The sequence below is a fragment of the Morus notabilis genome, unplaced genomic scaffold (assembly GCF_000414095.1).
Source record: "Morus notabilis unplaced genomic scaffold, ASM41409v2 Scaffold571, whole genome shotgun sequence".
Lineage (NCBI taxonomy): Eukaryota > Viridiplantae > Streptophyta > Magnoliopsida > Rosales > Moraceae > Morus > Morus notabilis.
Window position 1 is genome coordinate 148,713 of NW_010359982.1, and position 23,521 is coordinate 172,233.

General features: G+C 32.6%; 1 protein-coding gene and 1 pseudogene across 6 annotated transcripts; both read right to left on the reverse strand.

Annotated features, from left to right (window-relative positions):
* Positions 1-2,341: 2,341 nt before the first annotated feature.
* On the reverse strand, positions 2,342-9,203 carry LOC21396030 (afadin- and alpha-actinin-binding protein). 6 transcript variants are annotated; one of them, XM_024163975.1, is made up of 16 exons: positions 8,996-9,203; positions 8,881-8,909; positions 8,566-8,677; positions 8,356-8,453; positions 8,047-8,143; positions 7,880-7,969; positions 7,714-7,776; positions 7,503-7,577; positions 7,313-7,378; positions 7,140-7,217; positions 4,254-4,364; positions 4,085-4,162; positions 3,871-3,990; positions 3,607-3,650; positions 3,481-3,508; positions 2,342-2,603 (listed from the first exon to the last, which is right to left on the reverse strand). In XM_024163975.1, the coding sequence occupies exons 1-16, from the start codon at positions 9,026-9,028 to the stop codon at positions 2,592-2,594; spliced, it is 1,134 nt and encodes a 377-aa protein (XP_024019743.1). In that variant the 5' UTR covers positions 9,029-9,203; the 3' UTR covers positions 2,342-2,591. The 6 variants fall into 6 exon arrangements, with proteins under 6 accessions (XP_024019743.1, XP_024019742.1, XP_024019739.1 ...); XM_024163974.1 differs by having other exon boundaries at positions 3,481-3,511; XM_024163971.1 differs by having other exon boundaries at positions 3,481-3,538.
* An 8,796-nt stretch (positions 9,204-17,999) lies between these two features.
* Positions 18,000-23,521, reverse strand: part of LOC112091123 — a 14,348-nt pseudogene continuing 8,826 nt past the window's right edge.

Consider the following 23,521-nt stretch of genomic DNA (forward strand, 5'->3'; position numbering starts at 1 on the left):
AGTTTGCATCGTCAGTGCGATGACGGGTGTCAAGATTAGATACCTAATTGAATGAGTTGAGAGAATTTGAGTTAAGGTGGAGAATGTTAAGAAAGTGCCTCAAATTGGTTTTGAAAAAGTTACTATTTTGTGTTTTTTGGGTAAGTTACTGTTTTTTGTTTTTAGGTAAAAGTTATTTTATGGTTTATTAGAAGTCTATAAATAAGTGTTTTATGTAAGGTTTTATGTGTGCTCAAAGAAAAATGTGTTCAGAGAAAAGTGCAGAGAAATAGTGCTTCCTTTTAAGAGTAAGAGAAAGTGAGGAGCGAGATAGACAAAGGGTGTAAGGGGTTTTGGGTAGAGAGAGAAAGTGAGAAAGTTTATTGAGTGTGTAATTCTTAAAACTGTTAGTGATTTTTTCTCCTTCTGTGGACGTAGAAAATTTTTTCAAACAACTTAAATTTTTATCTGCTTTATTTTTCTGTTATTTTTGTTTCAATTTATTTTTCTATTGTATGAGTGTAGAGGTATGTTCTTCCCCAATAATTAGTGAAGCTTAACCTAAAAATATGGTAAGAAAAACCATAGAAGGAAAGAAGGAAAAGAATTAAAAAAAAAAAAGGGAAAAGAAAAGTTAATATCCATGTAATGGCGTCAATATTACCGTAAAATTAGGCAAAAGTGACTGGTTATATCTCATGTAAATATCCATTGGATGTTCTCTTGTATCAACTTTCAATTTCTACAATTATACATGTTTATACGTATATGAATATGTATGTATGTTGTGCGTGTGTAACTTGTTATCTCTCATGTAAATATCCATTGGATGTCCTCTTGTATCAACTCGCAATTTCTACAATTTATACATATGTATACTTTATATGTATGCATGTAGTGTGTCGCACGCGTGCATATTTATCGTACTTGAGTAATTCCATAAAATTACGCAGAAGTGACTCCTCTTTTTTAGGTGTTATTTTTGGGATGTGTTTACTAAATCGTACAAGAAATAATGGAAAAGATAATAGAATTAGAAATAAAAGTAAAATAATAAAACTAAGAGTTATTTTTTTTTTTTTTATGTGTTTACTTGACTATTAAAAGAAAAACAAGACAAACACTAGTCTTACTAGTGAACAAACCCAACAAATAAAAACCAACAAACTAACCGCAAAGCAGAGAATAACCACAAAATAAGACAAAGTGCAAAACAAAAACACCTAAAACCTACGAACTAAGGACACTACAGATGACGAATCCAGTTTCCTTTCTTATATTTACGAAAAGTAGGAATAGCAATGTTATAAATGTAATCATTAAAATGTCATGTTACATAATTAAATAATCATTGATTGTATAATAATTCATTAAGACAGATAAGTAAATTTAGCATTTATTCCCTTTGATAAACAATCAACACTAAGCAAAGTGCAAATATTGGTATTTCCTTTCCTCATTCTCTATATTGTTTAGAGCCTACTAGATCTTCATTATTAATTTTGTAAGTAAACACATTATTAGATGAAAAAAGAAATCACTTTTACTTTCTTCTTTTCCTTTAATCCAAAGTAAACATGCCCCTGATGTATTCCCATAATTCCATTGAGGTATCTCACTTCAAAACAATACCATTTGATTATCCTGAGATTTTATTTTATTTTTCTTAGGACGTGTTTTTTAACCTTTTGATAATAACATTTTGAAAAAAACAAAAAAAAAAGAAATGAAAAGAAAAAAAGGAACATTGTCTCTTAAAAAAATAAATAAAAATAAATAAATAACGTTTATGGTATGTATTCCTATCAACTACTCTCCTCTTTGTTGGAAGTCAAAACTTTAGGGATTAGAACATCTCTTCCATATTCAGTAACACCGTTGGATCAAGCTTGAAGGGTCGGTTTATTTTATAAGTTATCTTACGGATTATTTCTGGTGTGAAGAATTTCCAATCTTATCCCAAAGCATGCACCAAGCATAGAATTAGGACTCGCTAATTCAATTCCCTCCTTATCCCATACGACAAGCAACCAAACACACCCCTACATGTACAAACGAACCGGTATAAAATCCCCTAAAAAAAAAAAAAAAAACGGGTATAAAATAAAGGTGACTATCGAATTCGTTTAAGCTCATCCCAATTTTTTACCAACTCTTCAGTTACCATTCTTTTATTAATAGATAGATACAATTTATTTACACAACAATCTTTTAAATACTTACCAATAAGATAATGACAATTCAAGAGTCGGTAAAAAAATTGTTACCTCTAACATTATTCATGCGTTAGTAGCATGAAGACGTCGCTTAAGCAAGACAATAGAGAACATGTGAATAATTGAATGCAAAATTTGATCTCAGCAAAAAAAGGAAGTTCACTAAAAGCATCGAAGCATACTCATTAGGAAAGAAAGATAATTACATTGAAAATACTACTAGCAAAAAAAAAAAAAAAAATACATGCTATTGCCTTCTTAAATAGGCTAATTAAGAAATGTGTACGGAGGTTTACAAACTTGCCGATATTCAACTCATCAAATCGCGAACAATTTCGCCAGTCTTTGTTTCGTCAGGCTTGTTAATTGCATACGCCCTGAACATCAAGAACCATATCAGACAGCAAGCTGCAAAAAAAGTTGTATCTAAGTTTGCTTCTTAAACAGCCTAATTATATTATATTTCTGTGTTCTATTGGAAAAAAAAAAAAAAAAAAAAAAAAAAAAAAAAAAAAAAAAAAAACGTGTATTAAAAAAAAAAAAAAAAAAAAAAAAAAGAAGGAAAAAGGTCTTGTATTTCTTTTAACTGTCGTTTAAATGTCTCTTGAGCGATACAACTTTGGGGTGCTTTCAGAGGTACAACTTTAGTATACGGGTCTCCATTTAATCAAGTTACATAAAAGAATGACGAATTTTAACATATGAAAAGAAACCAGCCTCTTAAAATTGCACAGACATGCATAGTAGGAGACCGAGATAACCTCAAGGAGACACAGCATTCCAGTGTGGCATATAGATAATATGTATGATGCACAGCATCCCCACCGCGGTCCAACCTCATCCATATGCCACACGAGGATGCTGTGCCTCTCAGGATTTATCTAGGTGCCCTATAACCGTTTCAAATATATAAAAATAAACAAATAAACAAAATAAATACTAAGAACGTAAGTGCCTCTACCACCCAGCTATCTTGAAATCTGCACACGTTTCAATAACCACAACTTTCAATACACACGCAAGATTATAGCAGAGTCGTATTTAACCAAGAGCTATCTCATAATTTATTTGCCCCGTCTCTAATTAGCACTTTGAATCCAGACTTGACTGACTAAAGGATTAACAACGACTAGGAGGGAATTAATTGATGAATGTAATGCCAATGCATGTAGTTGTTAAAGCTCATCATAGGTTAAGAAACTGTTTTTTTTTTTTTTTTTCAAAGTTAACACACGTCACTCTCGTAACCAACAAAAATGAGTTAGCAAGAAAGATCCGTTCATACCTCAGCTGGTGATGAGACAATGCTTTCCCTGCTAGATTTAAAATGATCATTCAGAGTCCTGCGTGAATACGTATTACGTATTTGTGTTTCTACTTCATTAAAATACACAAGATAACGGAGATTCACCTCGGTCTCTCAGATTTAGCGAGATGTTTAGACATGATAGATGCCTGCAACCAAAAGTAGTAATGAAACCAACTGTGAGTATATTATAAAGACAAAAAATTAGTACTGAAAATAGGAAAAAGAAAATATGAACGTTGAGGAATCGCAGCTCTAATAACAAAATTACAACACTAAATCCTTCCAGGGGAAAAAAAAAATACAACTGTTTGGAGAGTAATGCATTTAATCTAACTTATAACTTAAACAACAGTAAAAGTACAAGACCTGCTCCTGGATAATGCTCCTTGCCTCAACCAGCTGAGCTTCAAGCTCAAGCTCCCTCTCAGTTGCTTCAGAAGTAACTTCTGCTCCTTTCTGTGCATCTTGCAACTGAACCATGCGCTCCTTCAATAGTTTTAACAATAAACAACACATATAAGAACCGTGTCAATCAGAGAATGAAGAAGAGGAAAATGTAGTAAATCGTAAAGCAAACTACCTTTATGGAAGCCATCTTAGTTCGGAGACTTTCTTCTATTTGATCTCTAGCCATGTGAAAAGGCATGTCAAAGACATCCTGCAAGGATAAAATCATAAAATATTTGTCAGAAATAGGAGTTGTACCACTGGGAAAGAAGAATGGTACCGTTTTCATCAGGCTATCTTACCGTCTTCCCACCAAATGGAGACCGTGCAAGATCTGTCTCAACTCCTTCATTGACAGCCAGAGACTGCTTAGACAACCCATTCGGAGCATTTATGAAATCACGCATATCGACCTGAAAAACAATAACTCAAACTTAGAAACCTTTGGTCGAGAAAAACCAAGAATTCTATGTAAAACACTATGCTAGTAAATTGCTGCCATTATTGCGTAGTGGTTCGTTGTCTAAAGGGTTTGGGAAGAGAGGGAATGCTCTTATCTGCATACTCCATTTAGACTTATGCACATGCAACTGCAGAGCACTTACAAGATAGCATAAAAGCATATGTATTTCATATGGTGAGAGAATAGAAGACAAAAGCTCAAGAAAATGAAAAGCAAACGCCAGTTCCCTAAGAAAGCAAGAAAGAGAAACCAGGAGGAGCACTAGCATAAACTTGGAGACAATACTGGAATAGGAGGCTATAACCTCATGACAAAAATTTGGCCCTAAGTAGCCCTCCTAGCTGTTACGGGCATTTGTTTGGTCCTTGACATTAATACCTACTATACTAGCACAATCTTACCAAATTTATACTAGAAGTTTCTTACTCATGGATCATTTTCGAAAATTGGTTGCTCCTAATCTACACAGCTTTCTAGCTACTAGAGATTCTCAGGAGAAGTTTAGAAAGAAAGCATGATTTTTTAGAAAGGATATTTTTTATTGTTTTTCCGAACTTAGATTATGGGGGTCCTTGAAATTGGTTGGTTGTGTTTGTGTAAATAAGGGACTTCATCCCTCCGTTGTAATCAGAGTTCGGAAAAAACAATAAAATATATCCTTTGTAGAAAATCATGCTTTCTTTCTTAACTTCTCCTAAGAATCTCTAGTAGCTAGAAAGATGTGTAGATTAGGATCAACCAATTTCAGAAAATGTTGATTGAGTAAGAAACTACTAGTATAAATTTGGTAAGAGTAATTAGTATTATCAAAGAAGTTGACAATTAACTCTAGCGAACTACGTAATTATTAATTAAATAATTATGCAATTTAATTTATTGACAAATAATTTTAGTGATTTATGCAATTATTAACTAATCTATTATGTTATTAATTTATTGTTTTAATTTTCACATTTCATTGAAAATTATGTTGGTATTTCTTAATGTAGGGGGCAGGAAGAAACTTGTGCTGACTAAAGAAGAAGATTTGGAAGAAAGTTTATGATGTTTATGTTCCTTTTTTTATTACTTAAGCCATATTTATGTTTTTTTTTTTTTTTCATTCGAGGCTTTCGCCTCACCTCGATTAGACAAAACGCCTCAATTCCCGTTTCGACCTTATAAAACCTTGGATAAGACAGCCAGGAAGGCTACTTAGGGATAAATCTTGGTCATGAGGTGATAGCCTCCTATTCCAGTATCGTCTCCAAGTTTATGCTAGGGCCGCAAGACCCAAATGAACATGAGGGAAAAGTGATAGAAACGTTGGTTTAATCTAGAGATAGAAATGTGGTGTAAATCCGAGACAACGACAAAAACTAAACAAAACGTTGGTTTAAGGCTTTTTGTTTAGTAAATCTCATGTTATTTTAAAGAGATTTTCATGTTCATTTTCTTGTAGATTATACTGCAAACAGTGACATTTTGAAAGAAATGAAAGACCACGGGAGATATTATATATGCACTTTGTGATAAACTAAAACTACACTGATAATCAATACATGATAGAACCAGAAGAATAAACTCAAGATTGAAATTAGAAGTCTGTAGTTTTATTGAAGAACTTTCTAGGAAACCCCTAGAAAAATGAGCATATGAAAAAGCCAGCAGAAGTTTGAGGAGCTACTCAAACATATCACTTGGATATCCACCTCAACAAATTACCAGATTAACCGCACAACCCAATGGTTCAAAAGACAACACACTCTCTTCTCAATCATTTGATCTCATCCCTCAGTCCGTCAAAGATTTAATCTCTATCCCCTAGTAGACCGACTGTTCCCCTCCCACCTTAACAAGCGATATTTTCCAACTGTTCAGCAACAAAAAAGGCACATTACCTTACTTGCCCTAGAAGCTGTCATTGTACTTCCTCCCAAACTCAAGCTAGGGCTTTAATTTGTTTCCACCCCTACAAAATTATTTTTAATTACTTCAAAGGTAACCCAAAAAAACTTAAAAAAAGGCCCAAAAGTCTTGAAACTAGCTGAGACCTAACTTAATTGCAGACCCAAAAATAACTACTTAATAAAAGGCCCAAGAGTAGTTAAACGACCCTAAGGGCTCTCTGATTGAGGCCTGCGCCTCAATAGCTACAAGGCGTTTTCACCTTAAGGCGTGAGCCTCCGTGCGGCACAAGGCTGCCTCATTTTGAGCCATGCCTCGAGGAACACACCTCAAAACGATTTTTTAAACATTGATGACTAACTAATTCTCTAATCTCGCCTTCTATACCTCTGATTCCCTCACTAACCCACTGTAATCAGTTATTTTCTAACCAACAACTGACTTATTCAGTTACAATACAATCCCCTGCTCAAAATATAAACCGACTTTACACTCACAACCCTGCTCTCCCTTTCTCACATTAGTATAGGTAATTGGTGGTCTCACATTAGTATAGGTAATTGGTGGTTTTTTGAATTCTTATCTTTTTTATTCGAGGCTTACGCCTCACCTCAACTAGGAAAAACGCATTGGATACTGATTTAACCTTTTTAAACATTGTTCACAAGGTATAATTTAATAGTTTGTATGTTCTTCATAACTTAAAACAATAGTGGTCGTGTATAAAATATAATAGAAAGCAAAATGATAGAATAGACCCACAAGTGGTGTGAATAAAAATTATAAAATCACGTACAAACTAGCAATCCAACTGATAGTAAAAAGACCACTACATTACCTGCATTGAGCGTAATAATGCCTTTAAATCAGCATTCTCTTGCATTAGTTCTTGATTTTTTGCCTCATAAGCATCCACCTAATAATAGCATGAACATGCATCAGTTGCAGCTATAAACACTAAACAAGTTGCTAAAACTGCATAAAATATCAAAAGATTATCATGCTGCATACAATTTTCTTATAGAAATCATTGTCAGCCTTCTTCCCATTCCATGTTCCACGCTGCCGCCCTTCTTTCTGTAAGCACAAATAACAAACCAATAAAAAATTGGTCATATCATGGAAAAAAAAAATGCATTAATAAGAATGAATGCATGATTTGAAATTATTCCAATCATAAAACCACAGTTCTGCAATTTACCTGAAGCAAATTCATTATCTCCATGCCTGATCTAGATTCCTTCTTTTTCTCCATTAATACTTGGTTTAGCCTCTCCTGCAATAAAAACTCACAAATTCACATTTTGATAACCATTATGATATTACCTTTACAACCACATTAGATTGTGAATATTCTGCGAAAAAAACTGATGTCCCTTCATTGAATAATCGTGCGCATAGAGATACACTACCTGCAACTTTACGTACTCCTTTTCTTTTTTCTTCATCTCGTGTATTTGTTGAGTCCTTACTTGCTTCAGCAACATCAACATGATAGTATCAATATATTAGTAAGTCTTCATCTCACATGCGAACTACCAGAATGCAGCAAGAAAAAATAAACCCAAATCTCCTAACCTGATTACCAATGACCATTCTTTGAAACTCATCTCTCTCCTGCTGCAGCTTTTCAATTTGGGCCTTAAAGGCTGCTGTAGCTTTGGCTTCCTAATGCAGAATCCAAATTGATCAACAAAACAACAAAATAATATGAATTCCTCTTTCGGAAAATTAAAGTTCCTAACCGTTCTGGTCATAGTGGCTATCTCCCTATCTTTAGCTTGTAATTGCCCTTCAAGCCTCTCAACTTTAGCCTCTAATCTTGTAATGTCCGACAGCAACCTAGGCATGAAAAATAACAATTTGTTTAAGGAATAACTTTAAAAAAAAAAAATTTTAAAAAGGTGTTATTCCAATACAGGTATAGAAACATAAAGGTAGTAACATTTAGCATTAACTCAGATGCATAATATCATTTGCTGAATTATCCAAAATGAAATTTATATAAAACAAAAAAACAAAAAAAAGGAAAGGAAAGGAATCTTCAGAATTACCGTTGTCTCTGTTCATTAGCGGATTCCCGGAATTCAACGTCACGCTGTCTCTGCTGAATTAACGCATATATACAATTGCAAGTACGGGCGATTGAGACCTAAAAAAGAAAAATGAATACACATTTCTATCAAAACAATAATTCTCGAGAGAAAACAATATAAAAAACTAAAATCAATCAAATAGGAAACCTAGAATCAACCAGAACGTACTGGATCACTCCCAAAGAGATCGAGCGAAGCCTGAAAACCAAACGTGACAAGCGTCTGATTCAAATACTTGACGCAGTGCTCCAAGTTTCCGACATCGGCAAATGCGTACTCTCTGAAAACACAATAATCAAAAACAAATCCCAGATATTACACTACATTACACACAATACCTCAAAAACTGGTTCAAAAGTTCAAGAACCCTAGCGATCAAAAGTTCAAAACCCCACATTTCCAAGCACAAGCATGAATGAACACAGTTTTGGCCCAAACAGAGCTAAAAACGAAGAAAATGGAGGAAAACAGGAGAGAACTTACCCCATTCCGAAGGCCGACTGAGAAGAAGGCTGAGAAGAAGCAGAAACAGAGAAAATTAGGGCAAAAAATCAAGAGAAAAAACCAAAACAAGGAAATCTTTTGTAGAAATGTTTACTCTGAGATCGAATTCTGTCTCGCTCGCTGGCATTGTCGATAGAGAGAGAGAGAGATAGAACTTATCTTCTTCAATCAAGCTCAGAAAGAGACGCGGAGAGGAGGAGAGAGAAAGAAGAGAGAGAAAGGGAAAGGAACAGAGTGAAATGGATTTTCTTCCCTTTTTTTTTTTTTTTTTGTTTCTCTCTCTCTGTACTGTGTTTGCGTCTCTGATCTCTCTCAGACAGATCTGAGCGGTGCTTAATTTTAAAAATTGAATTCTCAATTCCGCTTTCCCTTTTTGAAAAAGAGCAAAAAAATCTTCAAACGGACTTGTTTGGACTTGGGTTTGACGATCCAGTGCGCTCGATTCTAGAGAAATTTGCTTCTCCGTGCAATTAGTACGGTGATTTTGATTGACTTTTCTATTAGTTGACTTTGTAAGTTGACGTGTTGAAGTTTCATTGGGTGGGTGGCGATTTGGAAGATTCTGCAGCTTCTGTTGGGTTTAAAAGGATTCTGATCCACTGTGTATGGGAGCTGATTAAATGGCGCCAGATGCCAACTAAAGGATAGAGCTGATTAAAAGTTTAGGCATAGTTTGGTTGAGTAAAGTGATTATTTTTCTATTTATCAAGAAAAAATTATTATTGTTATGGAACTTTTTATGGCAATATATCACTTAGGGTGACATTACTTTTTTAAGACACAAAGGTAACATTTGTCCCGTTCATTTCACCAATTTAAGTTTACAATTCAAGTTTTGTTAGTAAAAAACTCTCAGAAACAGTCACATCTCAACTCAAATTAAAAACTCAAATAAGCGAACTAAACGGACCATTATTTTTTGCCCGTTTAAAAAGTATACTTAAATCATAATTATTAATTTTGACGTTTAATATTTAAATATTTTATTAGAGAAAAAACATTGCAGCAAAATAAATGATTTAAGTTTAAACATATGAAATAATATGGACCCTTAACCTCTAAGTTGATCAAAATCCCATTTGAATGAAAAAATTACAAAATTTATAAATCCTAATAGAGATCTGTCTATAAAGAACTTTTATTATTGTTTTAGCTAAGGGGAAGAAAATGAGTGATATTATTTTAGTGGGGCTAGCAATTATAGTTATTGAATCATTTTCCCTGCAATTTTAGGTGAACTAAAAAGTTTGTGGGTATTTATTGTACTTTTGGGACATTATCATGGACGAAGAATTATTAATGGTGACAACAACTTAGGTAGTGATCACAAAAAACAATAATGGTTGTTGAAGATAATGAAATGCTTACTGAACCCGTTTTGTTAGAGAATTCGTTCTCTGATTCGAATCATGATTTATAGTTTATTATAGTATTTTTTATCACAAAAAATACACGTAAATTAAAAATGATTCTAATCTCATAGTTCTAATCCATGAACCAAACGGGCTCTAAAACACATGAGGAAAATGACCATTTATATAAAATGACCCGTTAAGTTCGTTGATTCGAGTTTTTAATTTGAATTGAGATGTAATTTTATGTGACAGTTTTTTACTGTAGTAAAAAAGTTAGATGTGACTGATTCTAAGAGCTTTTTACTGTAACAAAACTCAAATTCTAAACTCAAATCAGTGAAATGAACGGTCAGTCTCATCCTTCAGTATTTTGATCTATGTCTTATTAATTAGAGTTTTTTTTTCTGTTTTCTTTTATTGATTTTGTCTTATTATACTCAGAGTCAGGAATGATGAATACTTCACAAGCATTACACGTATTTTCTAATTTGGAAGAACTTTCACTTATTAGGCAATGTTTGGAGTCTTTTGTATTAAGCAAATGCCTACTTTTTACTTTTTTTTTTTTTTTTTTTTGCGGCCTACTTTTTGTTTTTTTAATTGCAAGCAATACATATTTTTATGTTCAGTTAATTTCACCGATTTGAGTTTAGAATTTAAATTTTATTATAATAAAAAATTCTTAAAAATAGTCACGTCTAATTTTTTATTATAATAAAAAATTTTCACATAAAATCACATATCAACTTAAATTAAAAAGTATAATCAAAAAACTAAACAGACTCTTATTTTATCTTCAGTAGTTTGCTTTCTTCTAAGCTGGTTACGTAATTAACGAGAAATTGCTTAGATTTACTACTCATAAAAATGGCATATTTCTCACTCTTTTAAACTTTAAAGTGTACCAACAAAAACTTAAATCCCAAAAGGATTATATATCTATTACTGCTGAAATTATATATCTATTACTGAGTATTTTACAATACAAAACTATCTGGCACACAAAAAAAAAAAAAAACTATCGTAAGCATATGATATATTTTGTTTTACATTTTGATAAAACAAAAACTCGATACATGTGTCATGTGTGTTTTCCTATGCTAAATAATTTTCCAAAACTCTCACAGTTCTTAATTATTTTAATGTTAAGTTAGTATCGGCTATTATCTTATAAAAAATAGTAATTATTACTTAGGTATATAATTAAGAAATTTCTCCAGTATTCTTATTTTTTTAATTTAATTTAATTATTAATTAAATTTAATATAAATTCGACGTTGATAAACATAAAACATTAATATTTTTTTAAAAAGAGATAAGGCCAAAAAAAAGTTCCACGTAGTTATCCTTCTAATAAAGGGGAAACTGAGAGAGAAAGCGATTAAACCATCAAGATCAATAAAGGACTTGTATACCGTATTAGGGAGGACATAAAAAAATAAAAATAAAAAAAGAAATTTGGGCAAGATCCATTGAATCTAATTTATGTCTATCACATGGTTTAGGTGTCAACAGGTGCATAACTCACGCAGTTCCAAACACTGCTTTCATAGGCCATATATAGCATGTGATGCATTATTGCATTTGCATGTGCTATGTTAAGGTAAATTTCAAGTAACATTACATTATATCCTTTAAGAAATTAGTCTCCAACATTTATACTAGTGATAATATTTCAAAATAACTAGTTACCTTTAATCTGGAAACCATTGTTAAGAGATTTTCTTAAGCAATCTGTGGTGAATGCCACGATAAAATTTTCCTAACCTCTTACCGATCCCTTCCAAGCCCCAAATCCCACGACGTCTGCTCTTCTTATCGGTGTCGGCCTTCCATCCACCACGTCGCCGCCACCAGTACATCTATCTGTGATTTTTTATTCTTTTTTTGTTCTAAATATATATAAGTCTTATTCATTTTATCAATTCGAGTTTTTAATTATAATTTTGGTACGGTTAAAAACTCTCATAAAAAGTCACGTTTAACTTTTTCTGTTACTAAAAAAAATTTTCATATAAAATCACATCTCAATTCGAATTAAAATTCAAATCCGCGAATTGAACAAGGTAATAATTTTTTTATTTATATTACTTGATTAGACGTTGATTGTACACATTATGTGGACTTTCAACATGCATACATCTCTAGTACTCGTACTCTATCAGTTCGTTCCATTGTTGCACATTTTATTGATATGAGTTTTAAAACGCCATGAAATCGAGTTATCTTTAACTGCTACCAGGGCTACCGGCATTTATTGGGAGGAATAAACGAAGAGCTTTTCAAGCTAGGGAAAAAAAAAAAAAAAAAACTACTACAGTTATGGTTAACCGAATTATTATCTACAACTAACTAAGCACGTTCTTATTATAAGTCGTACAAGCAATGCCAACATACACGTTATTAGGAGTTTCTCGAATTCCGTCAACCTTGATCAATGAGCTTCAATCCCTCACCTCAAACTTTTATTAATGGGGGAAGTCCCGGTTATTCCAAAAAGAAAAACAATTTTGGCTCGATGGAACCGATTGATGACTAAGGTTGTGTTTGGTATGATGGTTTAAATCAATGTGATTTTAGTTTTAGAACTAGAATTATAATTTATAGTTTGAACTTTGAGTCCAAACCATAGTTCTGGAACTAGAATCAGAACCAGAGGTTTGAACCATCTATAATCAAGGGAGATGTGGTTTTATTTTTTACGGTGGTTCTAGTTTAAAACATCACATCTGAATTTAAATCTTGAACCAGAATCATCCAAATCAAACACTGATATTCAAGAACTATTTTTTACTTTTTGCAAACAAACAAAGGTTTGAATCAGAATCAGGGTTCCGGTTCTAGACCCCTCATACCAAACGTAACCTAAATTGAAAGGGGCCTTGAGTTTCAAGATTTGGAGTACTGTTTTATGGTGGATTTGTGTCATGGTTCGGATCATGTTTCGTAGCTCGCTACAGTGTTTTCTCTCACAAAAAATACACGTAAATTGAAAATAGTTATGAATCATAATTCTGAATACAGGAACCAAACGTCTACTAAGATCACTAGCTAGTTTGGAGAGTCTCCAGTGATCTTGTGGTTGGTGGAACTTGTAGTTCCTTTATTAGGCTTATGTTCTTGTGGTTGCTTATTGTAGCTAAGAACAAGAAGCTCTTCCTGCTCATTGACATTGATCAGGTGATCGTGAGTATACTCCCATTGAGTTTGATTCCTAAAGCTGACTGTAAGGGAAAATGTTGGCTAAGCCTAAGTTAATTACCAACAACGAAAAACAATAAACGAAAATAAGGGCAATTATGTGGTAAGGGGCTCTTTTTCTCCCCGGTGGTAGAGTAAAATTGTAAAGACTCTTGGATTAACAGTGTGTTTGGTAGGGTAGAAAAGAGAGAGGAAAAAAAATAGATGAATGATTTTATAGAGAAAATGAAATTTTAAGTTGTTTGGTAGAGAAGAAATGAGGAATGAAAGAAAATAAAAATTTATGGGGCCCATTAATTTTTAATCCTTCTAACTTTAAAAAGAAAAGATGAAGAAAAATGTTTGACAAAAAAATAAGATGTAAAATAACAATTTTAATCTTCACCATTCATCATATTTTTATTTGTATTGGGCTATTATTATAAAATGCCTTAAATTTGACATTTTTTTCCCTTTTCTTTCTATTATACAAAATAACATAAGAGAAAATCATTTTATTTTGTTTACCTAAGTATTTTACTTCTTTTTTCTTCCTCTTTTCTATCCATCTTACCAAACATAAAATAAAAATAACGGCCCAAATTGATTAGCCTCATAAAAATTAAATTAATATCTCATTTACTTCACCGATTAAAATTTTTATAATTAAAAATTCTCAAAATATACCATATTTAATTTTTTTACTATAATTAAAAACGCTTAAAAAACATCGTATCTTAATTGAAAATTCTAATCCGTATAGTAAGAAGACCTGTGATTGCATCTAATCAAAATCTTTCCATCACATATTTCTAAATAAAATAAAATAAAACAAAAAATCCTTTCATTCACACACAGTACGCCATATCTGATAAGTCTCTAACCCATCTATGTTCTTTCAACCAAGAAAACCATCCATGTTCTTCGATGGATGATACCCATATTTTTTCAAAATAAACATTAGTTCTTAAGAAATGAAAACAGATGTTGTATTTAAAAAAAAAAAAAAAGAACAGAGGTTGTGTTCTTCGTCAAAGATGATCGGGAACAGATCAATGGAGAAAGAAAGAGGGAGGGGGAGAGAGAGAAGGGAGATCTCCTCATCCGAAGGCCGTGAACTTGGCGGCGCCATCGAAGCCATCGATCTCCTCCTCTGGGTTTCGAATTGCCTTGTCATGGGCGAAGATGCAGCCGTCAGGGATTTGGCGGAGAAGAAGAGAGAGGGTGCTGAGGAAGTTGGACTGAGAGAGTCTTCTTTTTTTTTTTAGGGAAAGCAATATGGTTTTTTGCTCTTTTTTAATACTGCAATCGTGATTTTTAATTTTAACATTTAAAATTTAAATTTTATATGAGAGAAAAATATTAGAGTAGAATTAATAATTTTAGTTTAAATATATAGGAGTTGTTTAGTTGGGAGATTCGTACTCCGATTCGAATTATGATTCGTGGTTCGCTTTAGTATTTTCTCTCACAAATAATACACGTAAATCGAAAATGATTCTAATTTTATAATTTTAATTCATGAACCAAACGTCTAATAAATAAATGGGCCAAAGTAGATTTTATATGTACCCTAGTCTTCACACTAGGTTTTCGTGAGTCTCTTAGGGGATGTTTAGTTGAAGGATTCAAACCATGATTTGAATCATAATTCATGGTTCGTTACAGTGTTTTCTCTCAAAAAAATACACGTAAATCAAAAATGGTTCTAATCACATAATTTTAATCTATGAACTAAACGTCTTCTTATTATATTTTTATCTGCTAAATTGCATAAAAAAAAAAAAAAACAAAGATTGTTATGTGATAAATGAGAAATAATTTGGATTTTTTTTTGGGATGATTCAGCTTTCTTTTCTCCCTCCCTTTTTCGATGAGTATGGATTTTGGTTCCAATGATTCTGAATTTTTCTTTTTTTTTTTTGAACTGGTGATATGAGCTTCTAGTGCCATAATCTCTTATCGTTATTTTTTCTTTTATTTTTGATCGGCAATCTCTTATCGTTGTTGGCTATAATGTAAGTAAGCTCTTAATGAAAGAAATGAGAGATGGAAGTGAAGATGAGTGAGTCAGAATTTTATACAGACTCACCACTTTCGCGACATTTTATTTCTGCTGCTGCAGATTTCAGTATATTGTTGAAGAAAATCAAATATAAAAATCACTCAATCACTCACTTATATTTCTCACACACTCAACAGTGTTTCTCTCAGCCTCTCACTCTATTTTTCTCTCAAAAAATTGTCAACACATAAATTCCCTTATGATAAGTATTTACATGGTACAAGAGATTGGAGAAAAAACCATAAAAAATGACTCTAAACACCAACTTAAAACAAGTCCTTGGCAAATTTGAAGCATGCTCAAACTGGCGTCATGAAGGACCCCAAATTATTAAAATTTTTACATAATAGATCCAGAATTTCAATTTTGACAAATTGTATCTTAAATTTTAAAATCAATTACAATTGAAGCAAAATAGCTAATGGCGTTATCAAATTAACAGTTCAAAACACAAGATTTATACATAACATGATTTGAAAAATGATGATCTTTTGCCTTTTATGTGCAAATCGCGTGTTTAATTTAAATGGTCAATTTGATAACGTCCGCTATCTATTGGACATCAATTGCAACTGATTTTAAAGTTCAGTGTGTAGTTTGTGAATATTAAAATGCAGTATGTACAAAACGAATAGTTTAAGAAGCAAATTGCACACCACCAAATTAAAATGAGCATAGTTATTATTCTTTTCCTCATCACTTCTAAATAATTAGTCTCGTCTTTGTTCCCTCTAATTCGAGCCTCTCCAGCGACTGGATAATTATTGGCGATCATAGCATCAGCTTGACAGTCATGCGAGTTGAGTGGGATAACCACCACAGGAAAACTGGAGGAAACGAAGTTTATGAGTAATTGGTAAGGATGGTCTCTAACCTATTTAATAGGTGACAATTTGATCCATATTCTTTTAATTTTATGAGAATCATTTTTTCTTGTTTAGCCCCCCTCTAGGTCTTGGCTAGCTTCATCCTAGATACGGATCTTCCGGCCTCGTGGCTACAATACATTCAGGCTTTGACTTGGAAAACTAGATACTAATGCCAATTAATTATGATTAGAGAAGAAAATTTGATGATGCAAATCTCTGTTCGTTTTGTTGTTCGAATCACATCTTAAGTTTTTACTACAGTATTTTTTTTTATAAAAATATAAATTTAATTTTTTGTGTCACAGTATTTTTTCTCATATAAATTCATTTTTCAACTCGAGTTGAAAACTTAAACTAACAAAAGCGAATGAGGTCATAGCATCAAATTCACCAGAGTGGGTCCTTTGTTTACGTGGCGTAGTGAGATGATTTCTTTTGGTCCTGGTAAACCTAATAAAGGGTTGAAAGGAATACATATGAATCTGTAGCAAAAAAAAAAAAACAAGAAGAAAAAAAAAAAAAAAACAACAACAAAAAGAAAAAGAAAGGAATACATAAGAATGTAACGTAGTATTCATATAGTTTGTTTGTGCTTCCTGAATTTGTGCAATACTATTCATAAAAGTTGCATTTGCAATTCTCCAAAAAAAAAAAAAAAAAGAGTTGCATTTGCAGGTTGCAATTTTTGTGATCACAACTTGATTTGTTTCTTACATTCATTCACATAGTTATTTTGATTTAGCAAACTGGATTCTTCTGGGATGCTAGAAAACGACGATATATGATGAAAGGACAAAAAAAGAAGCAGGTGAACGACCAAACGACATCAAGAAGGGAAAAGCAACAAAGAAAACAAACGATCGATCACAATATTGAAACGACAATTATTTGATTCAGTGCCAATGAAAATGAAAGGAAAAAAAATGGATCTAACATTAGTTGGTGTTACTTAGAATTAATAAGCTTTTTGACTTTTTAGAATTAATAAGCTTTTTGACTTTTTTCTATGTCATGCAGAAATTACTACAATACAACGGATAGTATGGCCGTAAATTCATCACCCACGAACAGATCATATAGTATAAAAGATCCTTTTTTTTTCACTTAACATAGAATTAACACATAAGAAACGATTGATATAAGCAACAATATATATACATACAAACAAACATATCAAGAAATTCTTGAAGCCATAGATTATATTGAATTAAACAACTGAATACTGGAAAATAATTGGATCCCAAAATCTTTAATGTTTTCATTATACAATGTTTGAATCGACAAAAAGTAGAACTAGCAATCTTAGAAAATTTTAAAACAAAACTTTCTATTTATATGAACAACAAAAGTATTTTCTTTTTCTAATAAACTAAAAAGAAGACGTCAACTAGTATATGATCAAGACTTCTTGACACATCCCAACTATATTGACACCTACCAAAAACCTATCTTTTAGTACTATGCTCCTACTTTATAATATTACTAAAATAAAATAACATTACAAGAATTCGATCAAAGAAAATTACTCTTCTAGCTCCGAAAAAGGACGAACAATCCATAATAATCTACTCAATCAAACAAACAACAAACAAAACGCAACCATGATCTTCATCTTCTTCTTAACCAGCACTAGCATACATATGGATGATCCAACAACATCTGAGCCGACCACATTTTCAGAGGATCCCTTTCGAAGCACTTGCTCAAGAAATCCTTCCCCGTTTTCTGACATATTCTCCGGTATCTTCGGAGTCTTCTCCCTCGTAGCCATCAAATGAACTATATCCAACGCAGCCTCAATTTTCCCACCGGCCACATGTAGGCCGTTGCTCCTCGGTACTGGTCATCGCCGTCGCCGTCGCCGCTCTCTGATAACTCCTTCGCCAGTCCGAAGTCGGAAATCTTGAGCCCATATATTCCATCATGTTCACAAGGAAAGACAAGAATGTTGTCGGGCTTGATATCGCAGTGCACGATTCCTTTTGCATGGATGCAACTAAGACCCTTCAAAATCATCCAAGTGTATAATCTCACGTCGATTTCACACGATAGACAACCGCCGACCGATCTTTCTATCAAGTCGGCTAGGGTTCCGGCGGGCGCGTATTCCAAGAGCAGATTGTAGAATTCTTTCCCGTCTTCAACAGTTACTTCGCCGCCATAGCAGTGAACGATTTCGGAGCAGTTGAGAAAAGGATCGATCCATATATATATATATTGACACTATTTGAATACTAGTATTGGGTTTGTATACTTTATCTTCTAATAGGTTTTCTACTTATCTTCTAATAGGTTTTCTACTTTGAACTAAAATATATTCTCCCGATAACCTTTTTAAATTCTTTCTCTTTAATTATTTCATTGCTATAATTGCTTTTAGATAAGTTGTATTAGAAAAATGACTCCTAAACGGAGTCAACTACAAAATGAAGATATGAAACATATAAGGAGATAATTTCCAACCTTTATGTGTTATTTAAAAAAAAAAGTCCGAAATAAAAAATAACACGTAAAATAAAATGCCACCCATATATAATATACCACCCCTATTATTTATGCCACTCAAAAATTAACAATTTTCATTCAATTAATAAAGAGAAAATAAAAGTTCATAATGACATTCAATTATTTGAAATGACATAAATAATAAACTTATAAGACATCATAACAAACCATGTATTTTTTCTCTATAATAAATGTTATATAAATGTACATATAATCCAAAAATTAAAGTAAGTACATTATACGTAGAATGATAATAAATACTTACATATACGTATAATTGATGTACATAATTTTCAAATTTATTACGTAGAAGATTGTACATAGAATGTTACGTACAAATTATTATATTTTGTATTTGATTAATTATTAATTTATATTTTCATTGGGTCCTAAAAGATTTGAAAAAAAAAATTATTCTTTTGCAATTAGTGAAATTATTAATTTAGTACATTGGCCTAAGTCGGAACAAAAATATTTTTTTATTTAATCGAGGTTATTAATTTATCAAACATTCATTTATTGAAGTTTTACTATAGAAAGTACTTTTCAAAACAATTAAAAAAAAGAAAAAAATCAGAAATGCCATTCAAAATAATAAAAAATATTATTTATGTCACTCTACTTAAAAATAAATAATTATTATTCAATTAACAAAGAGAACACAAAAGCTAACAATGACATTTAATTATTTAAAATAACATGAATAATAGATTTGTACAAAATCTTGACTAACCTTGTACTTTTCTCTAGAAAAGGTTAATTTCTAGAGTAAAGTATTGTTCGCTTTGCTTTGGACCTAATATCAATCCATGCAATGTATTGAATGTCAAATATGTATTTGTTATGTTCACAATGAATCCATTGGGCTTCATCGTGGCATGTAGTAATTTCCGTAAAACTAAATAAAATAAAACTTGTTATATCATATATCAACATTTTTTTAATCGTCTTAATTGGTTTTGAGTAACATTATTTTGATACTTTCTATTATTACAATGTATTTTCAATAATGTTAAAAAGCTACCTTCAACTTTTAAGAAAAGTTCTTTTGATATTTTTAAAGTGAATTTTGACATAAAATGTCATTTCTACCGCCTGTTTATTTACTTAGAAACTCAATATTTTAGAACTTTATAAAAATTTGCAAATCTTCAACCCATAGCCAAAAAAAAAGGTGCAGATCTTCAATGTATTTTTAAAAATGTTTTATTGTTTATGTATTAAATTTGTTGCTTCTAATTAAATAAATAGAAGGGTATAGTGGATATTTTATGTCTCAAAAATCAGCTTTTAAAGGTATAAAAAGAATATTTCTTTAAAGGTCAATATATCATTTTAATATTATTAAAAACATAAGGTACTTTCGAGATGTAAGGGTACCAAAATGATTTTATTCCATTTATTTTTTCTTTTTTTTTTATTTTTGTTCACTAAGAGCATCTCCATTGCAATGCAATAATTAATGTGCTAATTACAAATTTAGGGTTCGTCTGTTTAATATACTCAAACTCAAATCATTGATTCTGCTACAGTGTTTTCCTCTCACAAAAAAAATTTAATTTCAAATATCAGAATCAAGAATTATAGTTTGAGTATACATTCCAAATAGACCCTTAGTATTTGAGTGTGAAAATATTCTCTAATACAATCCTATTTGTTGTGGTAAATTTGCCATAGGTTATACTTGATTGCAAATTTACTTTTTCAAATTTTTATAACATTATAGTAAAAAGTGAATTTAATATTTAAAATAGTACTATGTATTGGAGTAGAACATTTCAAATATACTATTATTTAGTATTTGAAATAATACTATGTATCGGAACAAAACATTTCAAATATGTTATCTTTTTAGTATCAAATATACATTTAGTATTAACATTTACATTAGAGATGGTCTAACCGATAAGAAAGAGCACGGCAGACCATAGGTTAGGGGTGACAATTCGTATTGGCAAGTCGCGTTTGTGTCGTGTTGACCCTCTCAGTTGACACGAATAGGCCTGACACGAACACGACCCGTTTATTAATCGTGTCAAAATACAAAACCTAAACACGACCAGTATATTGACGGGTTGACACGACACGACACGAATAATCCGTTTATTAAACATGTCATAAATGTGTCGTGTCAACCTGTTGATTACCTGTCAATCCGTTTATAAAATGGGTTATAAATGGGTCGTATTAACTAATTTCTGAACCTATTTTTGAACATGTTTATAAAATAGGTAATAAATGTGTTGTGTTAACCTATTTCTAAACCTATTTTTAAACCTATTTATAAAATGGGTAATAAACAGGTTATGTATTCGTGTTACCTAAATATGACACGTTTAATAAACGGGTTATGGCGGGTCAATTGCGGGTTGGCAGGTCAACCTCAAAATGACACGTTATTTAATCGCATTTCACGGGTTCGACCTGATTTTAACCCGGACCTATTTATGATAAACCAAACCTGCTAATTTCGTGCGAGTTTCGAGTCGTGTCGTTATGTCGTTACCCATATTGTCAGCCCTACCATGGATGGCCTCAAGGATTGTTTGTTGGTTTCCTTTTTTTTTTTTTTTTTTTTTGCCTCAATAAAAAGTTTGTTGGTTTCATTTTAAAGCCAGCCACGTGAAGCTTTTACAACCTTCTTGTGCCTTGGGTGGTTGGGGATGTTGTCCCCTTTACAAAAAGTTATGGGTTCAAGATTTACCCAAAAAAATAAAATCAATTAACAATGGGAGGGTTGGGAACTTGGGGGGAAAGGTTGCGAGGAGGATAAGAACCACGCGAAGTTTTTATGTCATTTATTTATTGATTGGAAAAGGATTTGATTACTCTAATCTAATTAGAAAAGCTTACTAATTGCTGGCAACCTTGGTGCAAGTGAAGAATATGTTAGAATATAAGAAGAGGACAATTAGATTAAGATTAGTCAAAAACGCGTGCTCTGTACGCGTGATTCATTTAAAATAACGATTATACAAATTGTAAAAAAGGAAAAAGATCTAAAGCAAATTATGGGGAAAAAAAGAGATATTTATGATATATGCCACAGATTTTATTTTACGGTTGGATTGACTTTTACTATAGGCACTAAAACTATCAGGAAATATACTATAGTAAAATCATCTAATTTTTGTGTGCTGACCAAAATACCCATAGACTAACCAAAGGTTTTTTTCTTTCTTTCTCCCGCATACCTAAAAGATGTTTCCCCTCTCCATCTCACCTCTCAGGTAGGAGTGACAATTTGAGTCATGACACGAAATACGATTAGAAATCCGTACAAAGTTAGCGGGTTTGGGTTTACTATAAATGAGTTTGAGTCATAATTGGGTTGACACGATTAATAAATGGGTTGAGTTAGGATTGACCTCTTAACACGAAGTAATACGAATTGACACGATTAACTATATGTGTCATCTGCAATCTAATGATATGTGATATAACATGAAAGTTTATATGACATATTAAATACAAATAATGTGAATTTTAATATTCGTAGGTAAAATTTATTTATTTTCTTAAAAAAAAGATAAATTGATCAATAAACATGTTAAACATGTCATGATTGTGTTAAATAAGTCAATCTAAGCCTAAAACCTGTGGTAGTTTAAGATCTGCCCGCCACCCAAGAAAAAAATTTTATGTGCACTACCATTCTATTTTACTATTTTTTAATTTGTGCCGCTTAAAATTCATGTTTATTGATTTAATAAACTGCATGTCTTTACTATGCCACTTCGATGGCGTAACCTCCAGGGTGCTCCAAGCAAATTACACATTCAAGCTCAAACATAATTTTAGGGATGTGTTTACTTACCAACCCCCGATCAACATCGATGATTGTCTCCTTTTCTAGCGCTCACCAGTGTTGGACTTTCGGGCGGCGGGCATGCCCGATGCCCGAAAATTTTCGGGCACGGCGGGCAGGCCCGTCTCGCCGCCCGAAAATGATTTTTTTCGGGCACGGGCTCGGGTAGCCCGAAAATGGTAAGCCCCCCGACAGCCCGCCGCCGTGGAGAAGCCTTCCCCCGCCGTTCGCCGGATTTTTTTTGAATTTTCCGGCAAATACCCGAAGCTGCCCGAACTGCCCGAATTTTGCCCGAATTACCGGAATTTTTTGTGACCGTTGCCCGAATTTTGGTGACCGTTGCCCGAATTTCGACCCGTGCCCGAAAAATGCCCGATTTTTTTTTTACCGTTAGCCCGAAAAATGCCCGAATTTTGAAAAAAAATGGTATTTTACCCGAACCTGAATTTTTGAACCAAACGGTCGAATTTTTATCTGTTGCCCGAACTGCCCGAATTTTGCCCGACCTGCCCGAAAAATTTGTAGCCGTTGGACCCGAATTTTTGGGGGAAAAATTTTTTTTTTCAACCAAAAAATTTTCCTATAAATACCCCCTTCCCCCCAACCATTTTCCTCACCCTAAAACTCTCATTCTCTCTCAATTTCTCTTAATCTCTCTCAATTTCTCTTAATATCTCTCAAATCTCTCTTAATCTCGCTTAAATCTCTCTCGAATCTCGATCTCTCTTAAGCTCTCTCAAAGCGCTCTCAATCTCTCTTATTTTTCATAATGGCTTCTTCTGGTTATGGTGGTGGTGGTGATATTCCTATTGATGCCCAATTCAACATCGAAGAAGGG

Bases quoted from the DNA above. Each gene is read 5' to 3' on its own strand.
- LOC21396030 (XM_024163970.1), bottom strand. From the start codon at position 9,028: ATGCCAGCGAGCGAGACAGAATTCGATCTCAGA. The intron at 4,365-7,139 runs GTAATGTAGTGG...ATTGTTTTTCAG, and splicing joins CATTATTACGCTCAATGCAG to GTCGATATGCGTGATTTCAT. The intron at 4,163-4,253 runs GTAAGATAGCCT...TTATCCTTGCAG, and splicing joins CTCCATTTGGTGGGAAGACG to GATGTCTTTGACATGCCTTT.